Raw genomic sequence first — 22,660 nt, forward strand, 5'->3', positions numbered from 1 at the left:
AATTTCCTTGCTCCTAAATATTCCACAGTCAACTGTCAGTGGTATTATAACAAAGTGGAAGCGATTGGGAACGACAGCAACTTAGCCATGAAGTGGTGGGCCACGTGAAATGATGGAGCAGGGTCAGTGGATGCCGATACGTATAGTGCGCAAAGTTGCCAACTTTCTGCCGAGTCACTCGCTACAGACCTCTAAACTTCATGTGACCTTCAGGTTAGCTCAAGAACAGTGTGTAGAGAGCTTCATGGAATGGGTTTCCATGGCCGAGCATCTGCATCCAAGCCATACATCACCAAGTGCAACACAACGTGTCAGATGCAGTGGTGTAAAGCATGCCGCCACTGGACTCTAGAGCAGTGGTGATGCATTCTCTGGAGTGACAGATCGCCCTTCTCCATCTGGCAATCTGATGGATGAGTCTGGGTTTGGCAGTTGCCAGGAGAACGGTACTTGTCTGACTGCTAGGTGCCAAGTGTAAAGTTTGGTGGAGGGGGGATTATGGTGTGGGTTGTTTTTTTCCGGAGCTGGGTTTGGCCCCTTAGTTCCAGTCAAAGGAACAAATGCTTCCGCATAGCAAGAGATTTTGGACAATTCCATGCTCTCAACTTTGTGGGAACAGTTTGGGGATGGCCCCTTCCTGTTCCAACATGACTGTGCACCAGTCATAAAGCAAGGTCTATAACAACATGGATGAGAGAGCTTGGTGTGGATGAACTTGACTGGCCTGCACAGAGTCCTGACCTCAACCCGATAGAACACCTTTGGGATGAATTAGAGCGGAGACTGAGAGCCAGGCCTTCTCGTCCAACATCAGTGTGTGAACTCACAAATGCACTTCTGGAAGAATGGTCAAAAATTCCCATAAACACACTCCTAAACCTTGTGGAAAGCCTTCCCAGAAGAGTTGAAGCTGTTACAGCTGCAAAGGGTGGACCAACGTCATATTAAACCCTATGGATTAAGAATGGGATGTCACTGAAGTTCATATGCAAGTTACGGCAGGTGAGCGAATACTGGCGATACTGGCAGACTATAATTGGCAATATAGTGTATGTGGTATGGTAATGGGTTTACTGGCTCCTGTTGATTTCAGCGTTGGGCTTGGTTTTGGGCAAGTTTTGATCGGCAGTTGGGCTAGATTTGTTACTGAGACCTGGCAACCCTGGCTGTAAGTATAAACATTTGATATATGGATCATCACTAAATAGGAATACTGACAACTCAATAACTATTACAAGGGGAATGCTAATATTTAAATTTTCAGTTGGCTAAGCTTACAATTAGGCAATCATTAGCATAGTGGGAGCCTACTGTTAGCCTATTATTTGGAGATATGCTCTTACTAACAGAGACAGGGCTTAGATGCGAACGTTTAGCATGCTTGCTAGCACGCTAGCATTGATTAACTAGAGATATGATTGTCAGTGGAGGGATAAAGATATATTTATGCTTAACAAGTATATTTGGCGTGTAAACACACAGATGTTTGCATTCAGTTGAGTTTATTTTAAAACTCAAAAACAGAAAGCTAAAACTGACAGACAATGCTAATGCTGCGTTCCAGGCAACCCATAACTCGGAAATTTCCCGGTTGAAATCTCCGAGTTCCGACCTGAAAGCCTTCCAGGCAAATTTGGACTTCAGTTTGATCGCAAGGAATTCTGGTGTGAAAACAAACCAAGATGGCAGACATTATAAGATTTATGCTTAATCATTTCAATCACCAAAGGAGCCTGCAAGGGAGAGGAGGGGAAACGGCGCATAAGGTAACAGAAGCTTATACTTTATATTTTATGTTATTTGTCGTTATTTTGAAACGCTGCCATATTGTTTAGGCAGTGATGTGACGTCACAAGTCCTAACTCGGAGTACATCGAGTTCACGGGTGGGAAGTTACGAGTTCGATTGCCGTTCCAGTGCACTTTCACGAGTTACAGGTGGGAAAACCACGAGTTACGGTTTGCCTGGAACGCAGCATAAGGTGTGACGAGCAATTGGCATTACTTAAACTCGTTTCACATTAATATAATACAAGAAGACGGCTCACTAAGGAAAATGAATTAATCAAAGTGAATGTGCTTTGACAATCAATTTTTAGAAAATGAACTGTTAACATAAAGCTGGAAATCTGTTAAACAGCACATTGAACAAACTACTCCCCTCATAGTAGTCTTTAACAACAAGGTAAATAACACCTCAATTTTATTAACGGTGGTTAAAATCTCAGTGCACCAAAGCAGAAGCTCCACAAAAGGTACCTATTCAAGGTAGCTCTTTTTTTGCCTTATGCCACTTGTCCCATGTATCTTTTGGATTAATGGGAAATTCCGTTTAATTAAAATGAATAGATCCTGGGATATAGTCAATTTAATTCATACTTGGAGAAAAGGGGCTTTAAACATACAGAACAGTTAATTTATAAAATGACCTTGACTCAGGAGTGTCTCTCTATGAACAACTGAATGCCTAAATTAACATTTATTCTTGTCTGCTGAGCTTAGTTGAAATTCCTTCTAATGTAGCCATTTCTCATACATACCCTGCTTTTCTAACTATAGCATTCTTAATGGGTCTATCATTTACAAAATGAACATCAATATGCCTGAAAAAAGACTTAAAACCAGCAATAAAGACTCATAAACTCAAAAGGGATGCTTTTTCTAACTTGAGTCGGCCCCTTCTGGCCATTGGAAAGAATACAGTTTTAAGACACTTAAGCACTGGATTCACTTTTTAGACCCCACCCAAGTTATTTGAATTTTAAGATCTAGTTTAACAGTAGAAATGTGGAGATAATGAGAAAATGTAAGATCATGAAAAAAGAAACTGTGATCTGATGACACAGTGACACCAGGTGTAGCTGATGGGGATCTGCAGACTGACAACACAAACACACACAGCAGCTACTGTATAAGTCCTTATTTAGCCTCACCCCCCTTCCCCTCCACCCATACTCCCACTCGTTTCTCTCCCTCTCTTTAATATTGGATGGAGAACTTTAAATACAGACACAAAACCTGTCTGTCTCTCTGCCTGACTGTTTAGACACAGTGAGAGACAGACAGGCATGCGGGCAGAGACAGCCTGTCTGTCTTTCTATACAGTACCAGCCTGTCTGTCTTTAACTGCCTCTCTTTCATGTTTGAAACTACTCTGAGCCGTGATGATGGAAGCTGAGGCTGCAAAAAGCTGCTGCTACGTCTATGTGTATGTGTGCGTGTATGAGTGAGTGTGTGTGTGTCTCTCAGCCTGGCACACAGTCGCAGTATGCACGCTATGTACTCGGCATGCCAACTCAGCCTCGGCACTGCAATGCAGCGCTGTGCATTTGGCCAAGTCATGCCACACAAACTCACGCACACATACACAAACAGGCACACATATACACATGCACACACATCCCAGGAGTGTGTATTTATAGCTGTGTCTGTGTGTGTTTTTACAGTTAACATGTGCTGTTAGTTTGTATTCTGTCTTAAATCTTCAACTTTGCAGTGTGTTCCACTCTTTAGCAGATGAGCAGTTTAATGTATGCCTGCTTGCCCCTCTCTCTCCACACTCTGCCAGTGTGTCTCTCTCCCTCTCTCTCACTCTCCCTCTCTCGTCCTCTGCAGGGCAGTTAGCCGCATTAGCTCCCTCGCTGTCCTCAGATGACTCCTCCTCTTCCTCCCTCCTCCTCCTCCTCGGCTGTCTGCTGTGTCTCTGTCTCCCCCCTCCTCCTCCTTTTCCTCCCCCGTCCTCCCCCCACCTCACCAACCCCCCCCCCCTCCTGTGACACACCAGACGATGCGTTGACTGAGCGGAGGAGAAGAAGAAAACCTCTCCCAGCCAGCCGTCCTGCCTGCTGCATGGAGGAGAAGCACAGGAGGAAGAGGAGCAGAGAAGAGGTAAAGAGCTGTAGCTGTCTGTCTCTCTGTCCACCTGTCTGTCTGCCTGTCTAACATCTATCATCTACCTAACTGTAACTGTACTGTCTGCTTTTCAGTCTTTCTGTCTGGAGTCTCAAACTGTTTGTTTCTCTTGAAACCAGCTGTTTGTCTCTTTGTCCACCTGTCTGTGCATCTCTCTGTTTATCTCTTATCTGTCTGTGGACTTATTTCCCTGCTACCTGTCTGTGTCTGTGTCTGTCTGTCTGTATGTCTGCTCGGACTGTCTGTCTCTCTGCTGCAGTCGCACTGTAAACAATAATAAAGCTGAACTCTGAAACAAACCAAAGGCACCTGGATGCAACTCTGCTGTACTCTTCTGTGCCAAACTGGACTTGACTGTACTGGACTTTACTGGACTCTACTGTACAAGGCTGAGGTAGACTAGACCAGAGTCTACTGTACTGAACTAACCTGGGCTACACTGAACAAGACCATAATGCATCAAGACCTGACTACAGTGTGTTATACCAGACAGGAATCTACTGTACAAGACCAGAATAAAAAGAAGAAGGCTTGAAAGTACTCATCTGAACAGGTCTCTAATGTAACAGCTTAGACTGGACTGGAGTTAACTCTACAGAACTCCTTTGTTCTGGACATGTGTCTACTGTAAGTTATACTTAAGCTATAGGGTGGACAAGGCTGAATTTAACTGTGATAGAAGGGTCCAGACTGTATTAGACTCTACTGGACTCTACTGTACAAGACAAAAGTATATTCTATTCTACTAGATCTGATGAGACTCTGCTGGTCTAGTAATACTCTGAAATCCAGGCTTCTAGACTAGACTAGACAAGACAAATGGTCTTAGCTGCATTGGATTGTAATCTGTGAGAGTCAACTGGACTAGACTTATCTGTGCCACAATGGACTGGACCCTGCTGTAGTTGATTGTACTGAACTGGGTATGTCTCTGCTTGACTCTACTGCATTTGACGGAACTCAACTAACCTGACAAAACGGATAGACTGATTCACATATCCAGTGCCTGGGATATATTTTACATCTCACGGAAAGGGCAGACCTTTCCCCAAAAATAAAACTAGAATGATTAGATGAATGTTCTGTCAGTCACAATCATTATGGGCCAATCAGAATAGCCAAACATATTACCTAGTATACAAGGCCTCAGCACGAAGCAGGTTACGAGAGGAGCAAAAACATCTTTTTCATGTTCGCCAGTTCTGATAAAGCTGCCGCTATAGCTACGTTGGAGCTAACTGCTTCAGCGGTTGCCATTGTTTACAGTAAAACTAAACCCTGCCCATAGCTACCACCTCAAATGACACTGATTGGTCCATTTATTCTCACACCAGGTAAAAAGTATAAAATATGCAAGGATGTAGGCAGATTTACACGAGGTAGATAAGATGATTTAAGAAAGTTGATTAGTGCAAAAGTGAAATGATGTGAGCCATTTTACCACAGTGAGCCTTCTAACAGTATTTGAGATACAGTAAAGCAATAACAGACAGCATGAAGGTATTTAACAATGAGCAGAGCTAAGGTGCTTGTTAAAAGGTTTCTGCTTTTCTATTTTTTGGCTCTCTGACTTGCTAGGTCATCAGAGTAACTCTGTGACTGGTAACTATTCATCAGATCGACTCTGTGACTGTTGAGTGGCCATCAAAGCAATGCTTTGACTGTTGAATGGTCACCAGAGTAGCTCTGTGGCTGTTGAGTGGTGACCAAAGTATCTCTGTGACTGTTGCTTAGTCATCAGAATCACTTTGTGACTGTTAAGTGTCCATCAAAGGAACTCTGTGACTGTTGAAGCCATCAGAGCAACTCTGTGACTGCTGAGTGGTGATCAAAGTATCTCTGACTGTTGTGTAGTCATGAGAATCACTTTGAGACTGTTAAGTATCCGTCAGAGGAACTCTGTGACTGTTGAGCATTTATCGTATTGAGACCCTGAAGGAAGAAATGTAATTTTTTTTGCATGCACTGCCTTGTAACGCCAACCAGAAGGGAAGAGATTAATCAGTTTGGTTATGGGGTGTGTGGGTCTGCAGCCATGTTACCTGTTCAAGTCTGTTTGTGTCTTCTTTCCCGCATGTCTCTCCCCCACTCTTTCATCTCTGTTTCTGATTCTATCTACTGTCCTCTTTCCATCTCTGAGAAACAAAGAGAGAATGCACTGTGTGGATCATTTGTTGGCTTGGAAGGACCAATTTGTCGACCACATTTAAAGGAGCAGTTCAGTTGTGACAGCCCCTAACACAATGGTAAAGTGTAGTTTAAATTCTGTATGATACAATACTGGACTGGTCTCTATTGTTTTTGACCCCTTTGGACTGTGCTCTTAAACATTAGATTGTAAATGTCTCCGTAACACAAATGAGTGTATGGGACTTACTGTTCTGTTCTCCAGTTCTTATTTGAGGAGTCATCGTTTTATGCCTGGCTCATAGAGGTGGCAGCCCTGCAGGTTCTCTAGGCATGTGTCATGTGTTTGTAGCAGGAAGTAGGCAGCTGCCATCACTGTGCCTTTATAAATAATGAATATTTTAAGAATGAATAAATGACTGTATCTATTAGGGACAACAGCACAGTTTGGTAACACACATTATGACTGTAAGACACTTAAACATACAGATTTTCAGCTCACTCTGTGAGGTGTAACTGGAAATATTTCAGTCCCAGTTCTGACTTAATATAAAGATATCAGAAAGTCAACTTGTCATGCTTGGACTGGTACTGACACCGACTGCACTACAGTTTTCTTGCAACTGACTGGGTACTCACTTGGATCAGTGAGTATTATTGATGCCACAGACAAAAAATAAATGTATTTTGGTTGGCTTTATGAGCTTTACTGACAAGTATGGATCTGCTGATTATGGTATATTTTCGTGATTACTTCTTTGAGCACTGGTCGGTTGTGACAAATTGTAATGACTCTAAGCATAATAATGCAATGAGTTCATTATATGAGAGATGCTTTATGTTTAAAAAGAGAAACAAGTAAATAATAATGTCAATTAAAGTAATGATAATTACTTATTTATTCAATTAGCTTTCTTAAAAACAAGGTAGTAGAGTACTCGACCAAAACACCAGGGAATCAAAAACTTTGAGTAATCGGATGTGCTGGAATTGATGAAGGTACTTCTAAATACTTTTGTTTGTAAGAGCTGATCACAGTCATTTGACTTTTAAGTAGTTAAAGGACTTATGTTCTAAAGATTTAAGCTCGGCATTTTAGTTCTAGCCGTCTTGAGGGTTTTTTGGAGTCAGAAATTAACCTAAAAGGTTAATCAGATTCTATGCCCATTGTAGCATTTTTTAAACAGTGAGATTATAATATTCAGTAATTTTAATATCAGTCAGGCTATTAAGTAGTAACATGTTTTGAACCAAATTCTGTACAAAAAAACAAAAGTGAACAGCCATCTCCTCTGAGTGTCTTTCAGTTCAGTTGCACAATAAACAATATATTTCAAGTTACCATGGTAGCAGTCTGATAATTACTCAAACGTAAGGCCCATTAGCGCCTGAAAAGTTTTAAAAAATCAATTCCAAATATAACTTTTCACCAGTGTAGGAGTGTGCGGATGAGAAGAATTGGCAAACCAAACAAAATCTGCTATCTTACCACATTACTCATCATTTTGTTCTGCATTTATTAAATTCTTGATAAGAAATCGCTTTTCTCCTTTAGAGTTAAAAAAAAATCAATTCAGATTAATGAAAACCTGGATTTTTTTTCTGCGGTAAGCCTGGTGGGTGTACTGTGAAGCATCTGGTGCACAGGATGTTGTCATCTGCATAGAAACAGAAATGAAAACACTCTGTAAAAGCCAGGGGAATATACATTGATTATGGGACATCTTTATCACTTAACAATCTGATGAAGCAAAATTATCAAGGCCTTCGAAAACAGCTTACTTAAAATATACCAAAGAAACAGATGATAGTTAGGAATAGCCTAAGTGTTGAACATTGTTCAATTGTTATTTAAATATTTTTTTTATATTTAAAAACAGTGAAATGCTCATTTTAACTAAGGTATGTTATTATGATAAAATTAGCACAAAAAGTAAGGAAATTTGTATTTGGTAGATTATTTCTTTTTTGTAACAATGCTTCTTAGCAATAAATCTTATACCATTTGAAAGCCTGTTTATTTCCCTTTTAAATGGTGCCACATTTGTAAGGAACATGCATTTGTGGTATGAGCAGCAGAGCTGAGTATGTGTGTTGCGCCCATGATAAATTTGCCAAATCTTCTCTGCCAATGCCAAACAGTTTATTTTGCTGTTGCTATTGACTGAGCTTCTGGTACCCCAAGGCACCTGATTGGCAGCACCTGTGAGCATGGGCCCTGCTACAGTGGTCAGTAGGTGTCTGCTCCAAGAATTGGCATGCCACGTTTGACTGATGTGGATAGAGGCCCGTGTGATAGGGCAACTTCAAGCTGGTGTTCCACAAAAAAAAAAACAACAAGTTGCAGCATTGTTTGGAGTTAGCCCTAGCACCATCCCCAAACTTTAGACCAAGTTCCATATAACAGGCAATGTCAGAGACAGGACGTGAATTGGCTGTCCCAAGAAGACGACACCCCAAGAAGATCGTTTCCTCCCCCGTCAGCACTTAGGTACTGGCTTCTACAGATATGCAGTCAAGGTTTGCAGGACGATATGGCTGACGGCTCTCTGCCCAGACGATCCGGAACAGACTGCACGCAGCCAATCTCTGGTCTCATAGCGCTGCCAGAAAGCCTGCCATGACTGCCCTTCACTGTCAGGCCCGTTTGCGGTTGTCTTGGCAGCACATGCACTGGAACCTGAACATGTGGAGGAATGTTATGTTCAGCGATGAGTCCAGATTCTGCCTATGGCAGTTGGATCATAGGGTCAAAGTGTGGAGAAGACACAGAGAACGCTATGCTGATTGCTGCACCAATAGAATAACATGTTTTGGTGGAGGCAGAGTGATGGTGTGGGGCGGCATCTCCCTCACTGGAAAGATGAGGCTTGACATCACTGGAGGCAATCTCAATGCAGAGAGATATCGAGATGAAATTCTGCAACCAGTGGCATTCCCATATCTCCACAGTCTGGGACCGAACTCTATCCTCCAAGATGACAATGCTCGCTCCCACAGAGCGGGGTTTATCAGAGACTACCAACAGAATTTGGGATTGGAGAGGATAGAATGGCCTGCCAGCAGTCCTGACCTCAACCCCATTGAACACTTGTGGGATCGGCTTGAGCGTGCTGTTCCTGCCAGAGTGACCAACACTACCACGTTGACTGACTTGCGATAAATGCTGGTTGAAGAATGGGATGCCATCCCACAGCAGTGTGTGACCAGGCTGGTGACCAGCATGAGGAGGAGGTGCCAGGCTGTTGTGGCTGTGTATGGTTCTTCCACATATACTCAGCTCTGCTGCTCATCCCACAAATGCATGTTCCTTACAAATGTGTCACCATTTAAAAGGGAAATAAATAGACTTTCCAACAGTATAAGATTTATTGCCAAGAAGCATTGTTACAACGAAGAAATAATCTACCAAATACAAATTTCCTTACTTTTTGTGCTAAGTTTACATATCTAAACTCATTGTTTAGATGTTGCAAGGTGTCTTGCATATTATTGTTGCACATCCAGTACAATATGTAAAATAAAATAATTTTCAGTAAGCATAATTGGAAAGTCTGAGCTTTTTTGCAAATGTACTACTGATACCATTGCTTGATATGGTAACATGTTTAAGACTTTTCACTAAAGGCTTTTCATGGGCAGAATTAAAGTTTCAGCGTTTGTAAGAATCGCTTCTCTTACTGCAGCATTGAAGTGAAAAAAAAAAAACAGCGAGGCAGAGGTGTTTAAGTTGATGGCAGTGGACAGATAAAGGTCATGTGGGTTAACACTTTTAGTCTGCATGTTACGGTGCGGCATCAGATCCAATCTTACTTTACATTATACCCATCAATAGGACATAAATTTTAGATTTAAGGTATCAGATTTTATTGCTCTGAAAATCCTAATCTGAACACAAATCACAGGTTTGCAGATAACAAGACTGCAGTGCAGAAGGTCTTTCTTCTATCTGCAGACCTTGATGCATCTGTGGGAAACCACATACTGAATTTGAATCCAAAACCTGGAGCAGCAATGAAAAGATTTACGTTAAGTCAGTGGTTCCAGACCATATTTCTTTGATCCCTCTCTTAGAAAAGCTTAGCCCCCACAGGACCAACACAAAAGTGATGCATTGCTGTAAAATTTTAGCATCCGTTTTGTTTGCTTTCATTGACAAAATCCTATCATAATTTACTAGTTCTTGCTGAAAGGCCTTTATATAAACCATTCAGTTAGTGTGTTATCTTGAATTATATCTGCTAATCTTACTTTGACAGAGCAGGTAAAGCTTTGCCCTCTCTCCCCAGGATCATTGGTGCCCCCCTAAGGGTCCCAGACCCCTCAAGGGGACTAATAGGAAAGGCATAGACGTATGATGGTCTAAAGCTGACACAGATTCTGCTTTTTCCAGGTAGACAAAGATTTGTCCCGTAGAAGAAGAAATAAATATTCAGTGATTAAAATGAGCACTTGAGTCAGCAAGCAGTGATGTCATTAGGGAATGGGTAAAAAAAGGACCACAGAGAGGGGGAAGTTTGTGTGATTAATAATTTTTTGGTAGATTTACGTTTATAAAAGCAATCACATTTTTTCTAAATTTTAATATGTAGTATGTGATAATATACTGTACAGTCTATGAACAGTACGTATTATTTTACATTTTTGTAAAAGTGTTAAGAGAGAAGCAAAAAAATGAGAGGTGTCAGTTTGTTGCTGCAAGTAGACAAGAAGGTGTGAAGCTGCCGTGTTAAACTCCCCCCTCCTCCCCTTCTTCTCTCCTCCCTCCTCCTTATTTTAAAAACTGTCCCTCTTTTAAGAGCTTACCTCTCATCCTGATAATCTACAGTCTCTGCTTCCTCTTTGTCTACCCCAGGCTTGACATCTGACCTCTGTCTTCTCTACAACAAAATGGGTCTACATCATTCTGGTGCTGATATCTTTGGGATCCCTGACACCTAAACACTCTTACCTCTAGCTGAGCAGGACCATCTCCACCTTGCCACCAGCTAGTCTGAACCCTAAGTTACTTCCCATCCCGTCCTTCTCTCCACCATCCACCATGTCAGAGGGGCTACTGCAGGTGGAGATCCCAGACTTTGGCAGCAGTGTGCTGGGCAGCCTGAACGAGCAGAGGCTGATGGGTCACTACTGCGACGTCTCCATCCTGGTGCAGGGTCAGGCCTTCAAGGCGCACCGGGCTGTCCTTGCTGCCTCCTCTCTCTACTTCAGAGACCTGTTCAGCTCTGCAGCTGACTCCTCTTCCTCGTCCTCTTCATCCTCCTCCTCCTCATCCCAGGCCGTGTTCGAGCTGCCGTCTTCAGTCACGCCGACATGTTTCCAGCAGATTCTGTCGTTCTGCTACACTGGGCGACTTAGTATGGCTGCAAGTGAGCAGCTGGTGCTCATGTACACTGCCGGGTACCTGCAGATCCAGAACATCGTTGAGCGAGGCATGGAACTGATGATGATGAAGGCCTCCTCCTCCTCCTCACCTCTCTGCTGTGACTCACAGGTGGGTCAGACCACACCCACATAGATTTATAGTTACTCAAAGTAAACCAAGTATGGAATCTATAGGCAAGCAGATCTGCTCTTTAACACCATCATGCACATGCATTACAGACAACCTCAGCAGACGAGCTCGGGGGCTTCGACACCCAGATGGTTCAGCAGCAGAACAGCGCCCCCCAGCTGCAGGAGGCCAGTCCAGACCAGCCAGCTCTGAGCCCAGAGGAGCTGCTGCTGGCTGTCAGCAGGATCAAACAGGAGAGAGCCGACACTCCTCCTGCTGAGGAGAACGGAGGAGGAGCTGCAGCAGGAGGAGAGGAGGGCAGGTGAGGATAAGCTGGAGGTTAGGTCAGGTTCGTTAAGTTCCTGGGTCATTACTATAACTGTCAGCAAAGCAATGTGAAATGGAAATAAATTACTGTGTTTTAATACAGGGTACAACATTGTCTAATTGAAGTCTAATTGTGCTGTCCTCAGAGTTGACATGGCTGGGGAACTCCAGTCCTCTAGGAGCAGTGCTCTGTGTTACCTGGGTGCAGGTGGAGGTTTGGTTCCAGGGCTGCAGTCTTACCTGCTGGCAGGAGGGGGACGCTCCAGTCCAGGAGGCTCCAGTCTTCCCACAGACTCCCCACCCTCTCACCCGGCCACTGAAGAGGAGCTGGAGGAGGATTACTATGGGAGCAGCATCCACCCTGGACTCTATCAGCACATCTATGGGCATCCTGGAAACCCCTACAGTAAGTTACAACACAGTGCAATCCAGTCAATAATGTGCCATTGAAATGAGATTTAATTAAACTCAAACTATGGAGTGATAAAAAAATGTTATGCAATTGAAAATAAATCAGGTAAAATTCAGGAAGAATTCATATGTTTAGAGAAACTACAAGGACATTATTTTCTCCCACTGAGCTTTTTTGAACCAATAATTTAAGGAAACTTGGAAATAGATGAGCTAAAATTTAATCCATTACAGGCATAAACATTTCTCAAACCAGGAAGATATGATAAGTCAAATTTTGTGTTTAAAGACCACATAAGAGCAAGAAGAACTTCAGCCTGTTGTTTTTTTTTTTCATGAAAAATATGTTTAGGGGAGAGTGGGGTAAGATGAGCCAGTGGGTAAGTTACTCCACCCCCTGTATCTAGGCAAGTTTGCATAGGTTTTGTCATGTGACCATGAACTGAGGAAGAACTTATTTTTATTGTGTTGGAAAGAAGCACATGGGAGAAGTGGTAAGTACTTTTTACACAAAAAACAGCTTTTTGTCTTTAAAAGTTATTTTTTTTAATGTCAGGAATAAAACGTTTATGTCAAAGCAAATTCACCCAGGTCTTAAAGAATAAATCGTACATGTTGGTGATTTACTACCACAGGAAACCATGTGAATCACTTTGCTAAAGATTAGGCTGAACTGCTAAAATAGCCATTGTTTTCCAAAATGGTGGCTGTGGGTCAAGTTGAGCATCATAAGGCATTTCAGATCAGTCAAGTCTCTGGAGTTTGAAAAGGTATCAACCAGATTTTAAATTATTCACCTTGGAACATTGCTAATTTCAATACCCTGAACAAGTAAATGTTTTTGTTGCTACATTTGCAGCTATTTTGTTACTTATTATGAGCAAACAGGCCTTACTTTTTCCTTTATATCTTGAAATGAGACACTTGTCTAAAATTTTCCAGTGAATGTGTTACCTTTCAATAAGACAAATACACTTCTAAGATTTGAGATTTTGTCTTGTTTTTGCCCAAGCAAATCTAAGACAAATTTCTGCTTTGCATGCAAGAGTAGATGATAAAGTGTTTTTCGATCTTCCAGCAAGACAAAAGGAACTTCTGCTTTCTGTGCCAAGGATTTTTTTTGTTGTGACTTGTTGACTACAAAGCAGAATAAATGTCTGACCTCTACCCTCTTGTTTTTGGCTACATAATCTGTCCTTTAATCGGAAGTGAATCAGACATCCTGGATCTGTCAGTTGCTGACGTTGTCATTGTAAACCAGGGTTGTCCAAACTTTTTCCACTGGGGACCACATATGAAAATATATAAGGATGGTGGGGCCACTTTCATATGCCTCATCCTGAGGATTGTAAAGTTATTAAAACAAATCTTATGATGGTTAAGATATGCTTAGTCATTGGGTATGCTTAAATGGCTAGTTAATAGCCATTTAAGGCAAATAGCCAGTCATCTTAAGGATTTTAGAGAGGCCAGTCAGATTTCAGGAGGTCCTGGTCGGCCCTGGCTACTACTGGTTCTACCCCTAAAACACCATTGTTACTGCTATAGGCCTTCATAATCTATCAGGGCATTATAAATCAAGATGTTGATATTAAGTTGGTTGCCAATATGTTTTCCATTTACAGTGTTGTCGTCAGTCACAAAAAACTCAAATCAGTAAAGACTTCTTGTCAAAATATTTGTTTACAGAAATAGCACTTCCTTGTGCTGAAATGAAGAAGTACGATAGAGTCAAGCTTCATGTTCAAATGCGGGTCGTATTTCATTTAATGTTTAGAATTTGCTGAGGGCCAATCAAAAATGGACCACGGGCCACATTTGGCCCCCGAGCCATAGTTTGGACACCCCTGTTGTAAACTTCACGTCCAAGTCACCTTGAGGAGGGCATAAGTAAAGACTGGCTCTCTTACCCTGTTACTGTAAGTCATTTCAAGACCAGTACACATTCTGTCTGTTAGAATTGATCTCACCGTGCAGTTCAAGCAGAAACTCTGGCTTCATGAATGATATATGTGGTTAGGCATTAGTACTCATGACTTACCAGAAACTTTCTTGAAAAGTCTGTGGCTGCAGAGATCTGTCAGCGGGTGTGTGGAAGTCAGGTTTTCTTGGACCAGCAAATGATCAGCATCAACAATCTATAGAATCACACTAGCTAGAATAAATCTGTAATAATCATTGCCATCTGGTGATGCTAATCTTTGTCTTTTTTCATTGATAAATCAGTCCAAGAGAAGATGGAGACGCTGTCCCTCCCGCTGGCTAATGAACGTCGACCCTGCGTACTGGTTGGTCGGGACAACATGGCTCTCCCTGCTAGTTTGATTAGTCAGATTGGGTATCGCTGTCACCCATCGCTCTACACCGAGGGAGACCCTGGGGAGAAGGTGGAGCTGGTGGCTGGTAAGACACCTGAAAACCAATTAGAAATACTGGATATTACATATGGCACTAAATGTGCCATTGATTTAAATAAAAAAGTGAACAGATTGCAAAAAGTAGAGGAAAATAATGGTCAGTGATATAGCCATTCACCACATTCACATAGTGGCCATTTCCCAGACTTCATGCTAAGGGTTAGAAGTTCAAAGTTGTTATCAATTATGCTGTATTCCCTGATTTAAGTCATAAAAATGTGAGAGTCTGACAATAGCAATCACTGCTTTATTATATAGCAACATGAGGGACTATTTATAGAGACATCTGGAGCATTATGGGTCCATATTTCAATGTACAAAAAAACAAACATTTCATAGTTCATTAGCGAGAGTCAGACAACTGCTAATGAGAACTTAGCTACTTAACAGCCAACATTTAGTTAGCTAGGAAACAGCCTCTTAGATGGCATAACCATGAGTTTGCATCTTTCTTGTTGTATTGTTTAACATTATGAAACTTAATTGTATTTAATTTGTATTTATACGATCAGTTATAGTTTTAGAATTACATCAATGTAGAGAAAGTGGTGAAACAATGATTTTTCATACCATAAATTTCTAACTAGAGCACAATGATCAACATCATAGCAGCATTAGTGCCCTACTCTGACTAAATATTGGGGAAATATCACTGACAAATGTCTCAATTTCGTGTTTCTCAATTTCTGAATGTGTTCTCATATCATAGTCCAAGACCCTTAACTCAAAAATAGAGGCAGCCTTACTGAAGCGATCTAGATCATAGTGGTGCTATGGAAGCTGATATTGGTGCATCTGTGTTTGTGTGTTAAGGTTCAGGTGTGTTTATGACTCGAGGTCAGCTGATGAATTGTCACCTGTGTGCCGGAGTCAAACACAAGGTGCTGCTCAGGAGACTGCTGGCTACCTTCTTTGACAGGTGAGCTGTAAAACTCTGCTGAAACATCTTAAACTACCTCTATCTCCCTATTTTTTGATTCTACAAAGATATAACCTTGGACATGGTTAACATAGCTTAGCAGAACAATTTCAGGCTGGGGGAACTACCAGCCTTTCTCTTTTGAAGATAAACTAACAACCTACCAACACCTCTGATACTTTTGAGCATATTTACCAGTTTTTGCAAATCCTTAAAACAGGATTTTTTGTTGTTGTTATTTTTAGTTTTTGTATACTTTTTTGTTGAAAGGTTTCCGTTAAAATACCTCCAAAATGGATTGGAGTCAACTGCCTAATACACTTTCAGTATACATTATGTCACTAGAAAGCATACTGAATACACAAAAAGAATACCACTGAAAATAGTATATCAGTTGTAAATACTTCGAAAAGATATGTACTTTTTGAAAAAAAAAAAACTTCCTACTTTATAAGTTACTAAGTTTTTTTTGTACTTATAACACATATTTACAACAGTTTTTGTAACAGCAAGATAAGTATATTTTGTTACCTCTGTAACAGTACTTGGCAACTAGTCCATTTTTAGAAGCGACTAAAAAAATGAGATGTCTCACTTTTTATGTGCCTCTGATAAACACAATACATCAGCTTGTAAAAAACTAATTAAAATGTTCAATGCCAGTTTTTGTATAAAGGATTTTCAGCATTTATTCAAAAGGATGTAGTTCTGATATTCAAAAATGTACATATATTAGTTTCTATGCATCTCTTAAAAAGGTAAGAATCCATTTCTGATAGCTTCATTATCCCTACCCCTTGCTGAAGTAAACATCAGTGTCATCTGTTTCTCAAATAATATATAATATAAGCTTTTTTTCAATTAAGAATGACAAAAAGAATAGTTTTTTTACTGTCTTAAACTAGGGGTAATTGACATGCGGTTTTGATACAGACCTCATTTTATTTTGAAAGAAAATAAGGCGCATAGGTGTATCTTATGGTACATCACTGAGGCTGCAGGGAGATGTTGCAGAGGCTTAACCAAAATGTGATAGAAGGAACAATAAAGTGTGAGTTTCCAAGAAATATGACTTTAGTTTACCCTTGAAAAAGTATAACTGGTTTAGTAATCCTTTCAGATGTGTGAGTTTTGATCAATATACCTCCAAAACTCATAGGGGTACAGTATATCAAATTCATCAGTAAAGCGCATTCAGAAAGTAATCAGACCCCCTTCACTTTCTTTAATTTTATTATGCTGCGGCCTGATCTTACAGTCGAAAACATTTCATTGTTATTCTCATTAATCTGCACTTAATACACTATCATGAAAAAGTAAAAACAGAAATTTATGAAAAATAAAAAACTGAAATATCACATCGACATAAGTATACAGAGCCTTTGCAACATTTGAAATTTAGCTTAGAAGAAGTTATGCCCAACCAGATCTCTTCCAAGAGCTGGTCACCCTGCCAAACTGAGCAGTAAGGGGAGAAGGACATTTGTAGGAGCAGTGACCAAAAACTGGATGGTCACTCTGACCGAACTCCAGGGACACATGAATACTCTTTTGGCCTTCATTTGAAGTTTTTTTTTGCAAACTCCAAGAGGGCTTTCATTTGTTTTGCACTGAGGAGAGGCTTCTATCTACCCACTCTGCCATAAGGCCCAGATCAGTGGAGGGCTGCAGTGATGGTTGTCCTTCTGGGACTTTGCCCCATCTCCACAGAGGATCTCTGGAGCTCAGTCAGCTCAGTCCCCGCATTGCTCAGTTTGACTGGGTGACCAGCTCTTGGAAGAGTCTTGGTTGTGCCAAACTACTTCCAGGTGAGAATTATGGAGGTCACTGTGCTCTTGGGAAACTTCAGTTCAGCAGAATTTTTTGTAGCCTTTCCCAGATTAGAGATTTAGGAAAATATGAGGAACTGGAGATAAATTTCAAGTGTTTTAAAGGGTTTGAAAACTTATGTCAAGCTGATATTTCTGTTTTGTATTTTTTATAAATTTGTAAAAATTAAAAGATTCCATTTGTACTTTGTTATGATAGGGTGCTAAGTAAAGAATAATGAAATGAAAAATGCATTTTTTCAACTGTAGTGTCAGGCTGCAACATAACAAAATTGAAATAAGTGAAGTGATTGAATACTTTCCATAGGCACTATACAGAGTTCTATTGTTTTAGCAACTTAAATTTCCAGGTAAACACACTAAAATTTTGTGAACATGTGTAATGGACTGCTTATTGTCCAAGAGGTACGCTTTTCCCGGACCCTCGTGGATCTTAACATCAAAGGTATCATTTGGGTTAAGGAAACCTTTAACCTGATTGCAGTTGAGATAAATCCATCTGTGTATTCTGAGCACACGCAGTGACTCATCAATAATCTGATCTCTGAATGCAGCTAAGGTCTAAGTTTTGACATCAAATGATTTTTACCTGAATGTTTCTAACCATGTTTTATACTTCTCAAACTAAACCAGACTAGCTGACATCCTTAGCAGCGTGTTATACTCAGACAGTTCAACATCACCAGACATCATGTGACATCATCAGACTGTTTGAAATTTCTGAACATTCTGACACTGAGCCTCCTTCAGGATCCAGCTGCTGCTTTACATAACAGCTCTGTCACATTGTCTCAGAGAGGGGGGGGGGGGGTGAGCGAGGTAATCTAAAGCTTGGTATAGGTGCTGATTGGGTTGTTATGGTATCCATAGAAACACTCTGGCCAATAGCTGTGGGACAGGAATCCGCTCCTCCACCAATGATCCAAGCCGAAAGCCCCTGGACAACCGAGTGTTAAACACCGTCAAACGTGAGCCACACACATAAACCCATATAGACACACATACATATATATAGTCACACACTCAGAGTCTGACTCACTGATTTATGTCTTTCTACTGTATTTTGGAAATACTGAAACATTTTTTCTCTCATTGTTCTTCTTCCTCCTCCTCTTTGTCCTCCTACTCCTTTTCCTTGTTTTCTTCTCACTCCTACTTCTGCTCTTCCTCTCTTTCATCCTCCTCTTCTCTGTTTTTCTCCTCTTCCTCCCTTCCCTCTCCTACATTTTCTTACTCTTCCTCCTCTCTTCCATACTCCCCTCCGTTCCTTCATTCTCCCTCACTTCCACTTGTCTTCTCCTTCTTTATCCTCATCTTTTGCCTAATCTTTTTTCATTTACCTCCATCCCCATCTCTTCTTCTACCTCCTCCTGCCTTTTGTGTCCTGACCTTTAATTTACCTGTACCTCCCTTTTCTCCTCTGATTCCTCCTCCTCCCTCCTCAGTCTACTGTCAGAACTTTGCTCCTAACTTTAAGGAGAGCGAGATGAACGTCATCGCAGCCGACATGTGCACCAACGCCCGCAGAGTCCGTAAACGCTGGCTCCCAAAGATCCAATCCCTCCTCCCCGACAGCCTCCCTGCCACCAACTCCTCACACCCCCGCAAAGCTAAAAGGGGCGGAGGAGGAGGTCAGGGAGGAGAAGCAGCAGTGCAGCCCAGCAACAGCCCCTTCGAGCTGGATCTGCGGCAGCTCAGCGCCTCCTACCTCGGCCTGGAGGCTCCACTGTATGCTGAGCAGCGTGAGAGGGAGGCAGCGAGGGAGAGAGAGAGGGAGAAGGAGGCCCCAGCCGCCCTCCTGCCTCACCTGCAGTTTGCTGGGTCCCGCGGGGGAGGAAGCGGAGGAGGAGGCGCAGGTGGAGCGCAGGCAGAGGAGGGGCTTATGGGGGGAGAAGTAGATGGGGGAGGAAGATCACAGACTGAACAACCTCCAGAACTCCCCCTTTCTCTGTCCTCCTCCGCCTCTTCCTCATCCTCCTCCTCACATCCCTCCCCTCAACCTGCAGAGCCCGCCCCTCCACAAAGGGGATCGGCTGAAACAGATGAGAGAGGGGCGGAGCCTCTGGAAGACAGCCAATAAGCTTTCTATCGCATCTGCCTACCTGTATGTAAATAACACAAAAGCTACCTGTCTCCAACCTACCTGTCTGTCCTCCTGTCTTTATCCATCTGTCCTCTTGTCCAGCCTCCTGTCCTTCTTTATCTGCCAGTCAGTGCACCTGTCTATCAAACACCCACCTGTCTATCCTCTGCTTATTTGTCTTTCCTCCTGTCTGTCTCTCTCATCTACCTGCCTTGTCAGTCCTGTCCCTACTTTTTGCTTGTCTTTCTATCTGTCTGTCACTCTTTATCCGTCTCCACATCTTTCTTATTGTCTTCTTCCCTGTCCCATCCTGTCTGTCCAGCTTTCCTCCTCCATGTCTGTCTCTCACCTGTCTGTCTCTACCTGTCTCTCTGTCTTTTCCCCTACCTCACTACCTAACCACTCGTCTACCTCTACCCCTCAGCCTGTCTACCTTTCTGTCCGACCTACCTCTGTCTGTCTGTCTGTCTGTCTGTCTGTCTGTCTCTCTGTCTGTCTACTCCTCTACCTGTCTGTCCTCCAATCTGTCTGTCTGCTCGGCTCTGCTGCATGTTAACAGCCTACTGCAGTCCAGCACACAGGCCCATAGCAACAGGACAAATGATGATGATGATAATACTCACTCTGATAACAACAATAAAGCTTCTTGATAATCATACTGATGTTTCTGTCTTTCCTATCTGATCAAACTTAAAACATTAAAAAGTTTTTCCCCACTGCAATCTTTTCTGTTCTCTGTAGGTCAAGCTCTGCAGTTTGACTTCTTGTTTTCAGATCAAAAAGGAAGATTCTTTTAGCAGTTGTCCTTATCTATGTTGGATTAACAAAACCTTTCTTAACCCCACTGGCAAAGTCTGGGCCATTAGAGCCAATTATCTGGCCTGCACTGAGTCATGTGAGAACTTTGAAATAAGTGAAGAAATGTACCAACATTTTCAACAAAATAAAAATGTGTAAATAAAGTGGTCTCAGTTTGTAGGTACTGCAGGCTGCTGTGAATATATTAAATAGTTCATAAGTAACCATAAAATCCACAGGGGTTAAGTTTACTTTAAACACCAGATTAAGCACCAGGAGTAAACCAACTCTATTACCACCAATAAAAACTAAAGTACTTGTAAAAAATCAACAGCAACAAAAAAACTTAAAATCATCAGATTTTGCTGATTTAATTGAAAAAAATGCCTTTCAAGATGCCTGATCAACATCATGATACAGATTCATAAGAAGTTGTAACTTGTACTTTTTCAGATCCACAAACAAACACAAATTCCAACAACTAAACATATTTCTTGCTTTTTTTTTGATTATTTTTTTTCTACCAAAAGTACCAGGTTCCTGATATTTGAATTCATCAGGTCATGGTACCCTGAAAACTGACCCCAAGCTTGATGTTTTTAAGGGACTCTCCAATAGTTATTTTTGTTTGTTTTTTAGATCTGTCAAAACGATTAAAATGTTTGTTGCTTTTTGTCCCATTTTGGAATTCCATCACTCTCCATTTAAAACTTTTTGTTTCATTTTGTCTTATATACTTCCTGTTTGGATACTGACCTGCTTTTATTTTGAAATACAGCAGGAAAATTTTGGGTTGATCAATGATTAAAACATGACTTCTGCCCTTTCAGCTGAGCTGCCGACAGGCATCTGGCTGCAGAACTCTATGGCGGGGCGCTTTGGGCTCATCTGTTGCGGGCTTCTACAATGGGGCGACCTCAACCATGAGGAGGGACATGACGTACTAACCCTTGTTGTTTTTTTGTCTTAGTTTGTGGTGTGTTATTTTTTATTGAATTCCCCTAACCCTAACCCCTAGGTTTCGGAAGCCTAACCCTAACCCTCTTTGGGTTTTCCTTAGTTTGTGGTGTGTTGAAAGTAAATATATTCCCCTCAGTAAATTTTCAGTTTTTATTCATAAAATTCCATTAATGAAAATTAGCTTACTGTAACCACTGACAGTGAGAGGAAATTTTATTCTGGTTCCAGCTTTGGTAATGTACAACACTTCTGCCTAACGATCAAGGTCCACCCAATTGTAAAGCCCTGCAGCAGAACATCCCACCATAGAGGTCTGCAGCGAGATCATCATGGGGCTGCCTGTGAGTTTTTAGGACTTAAACTAGACAATGTAGTGCAGTTGTGTCCTTATTTTACATCCCTATGGCTGCAAGGAGATGTGGCTTGACCAAATTCTGCTGAGCAGAGCAATAAAGCAAGTGATAATTCACAGTTTTAAAAATGAACACATTAATCGTGGAGCTTAATTTATTGCGATTCATGCATTGATGCCAACAGCCCTCATTTTTTAAATTGATTTCAGTTTATTTATATTTGTAGTATTTTTTTATGTATCACACTGTATTTATTTATTTCTTGTTAAGCCTTTTTTGGTTTTATCTACTCTTGTTTTATTCTCTATCTATTTGTTCCTTATTGGATCACTGTGTACTGCATGTATGAAAAATGCCATGTAAAAAAAAGTAAGGCTGAGAGTTTTGCCCTTTTATCCATACTACAAATTACCAGCTCTGCTTGATTTGAACTGCTGTAACTGGGAAGAAACTTTTTTAGGCTCTGTTCAAGGTAGGTGGGGATATATCTTGGCAAAACAACATATAGATTCTCATGGTGTGTCAATTTGTTGTCTTTTTTGTACCTTAAATGTCACACAACAGGAGAACTATCTATGCTGCAAAGATATTTGACAATTGGTGGGTGGAGGTAAGGGAGAGGCCCTGTCCCATGTTGTTGTGAAGTAGAAATACACAATATTGAATTTTTACAGATATCCAATATTTTCAGTCTTTTTTGGCTGATACCAGTAAATACACTGCTGTATTTATGGTAAAGGAAACCATGTTTCTCCTGTAAACTGACCTGATTTGTTTATTGTGACAGTTTGTGTTTCAGAAACAGTTAACAAGACGTTTGATTTTACAATCATTGAATTTTGCATCCTTTTTCAAATACAGACATTCAGTAATGACAAAGAATTTCATTGGATTACATGTAAAATATGTGCGAAATGTATTTTTAACAAGAGTTATTGCTTTTTTGAGAGATACAAACGTGGATCTTATACTTTCAGGTTAAAATTAGTTATCCTGATTTAACAGCAGGTTGCTGGTTGGATCACGTAGAA

At 41.2% G+C, this 22,660-nt stretch overlaps 1 protein-coding gene across 1 annotated transcript; it reads left to right on the plus strand.

Moving 5' to 3' along the window:
- Nucleotides 1-3,782: 3,782 nt before the first annotated feature.
- Nucleotides 3,783-20,141, plus strand: LOC121510012 (nucleus accumbens-associated protein 2-like). Its single transcript, XM_041787873.1, has 8 exons — nucleotides 3,783-3,887; nucleotides 10,894-11,532; nucleotides 11,643-11,854; nucleotides 12,006-12,265; nucleotides 14,497-14,673; nucleotides 15,501-15,606; nucleotides 18,306-18,403; nucleotides 18,881-20,141. Exons 2-8 carry the CDS (start codon nucleotides 11,080-11,082, stop codon nucleotides 19,513-19,515), a joined length of 1,941 nt encoding a protein of 646 aa, XP_041643807.1. The 5' UTR covers nucleotides 3,783-3,887; nucleotides 10,894-11,079; the 3' UTR covers nucleotides 19,516-20,141.
- The last annotated feature ends 2,519 nt before the right edge of the window (nucleotides 20,142-22,660 follow it).

This window comes from Cheilinus undulatus, linkage group 5 (genome assembly GCF_018320785.1).
Source record: "Cheilinus undulatus linkage group 5, ASM1832078v1, whole genome shotgun sequence".
NCBI lineage: Eukaryota > Metazoa > Chordata > Actinopteri > Labriformes > Labridae > Cheilinus > Cheilinus undulatus.

Excerpts from the sequence above, each read along its gene's own strand:
- LOC121510012 (XM_041787873.1), top strand. The coding sequence starts at position 11,080 with ATGTCAGAGGGGCTACTGCAGGTGGAGATCCCAGACTTTGGCAGCAGT. Across the intron at positions 11,855-12,005 it reads GCAGGAGGAGAGGAGGGCAG|AGTTGACATGGCTGGGGAAC; the intron begins GTGAGGATAAGC and ends TGCTGTCCTCAG. Across the intron at positions 14,674-15,500 it reads GAAGGTGGAGCTGGTGGCTG|GTTCAGGTGTGTTTATGACT; the intron begins GTAAGACACCTG and ends TTGTGTGTTAAG.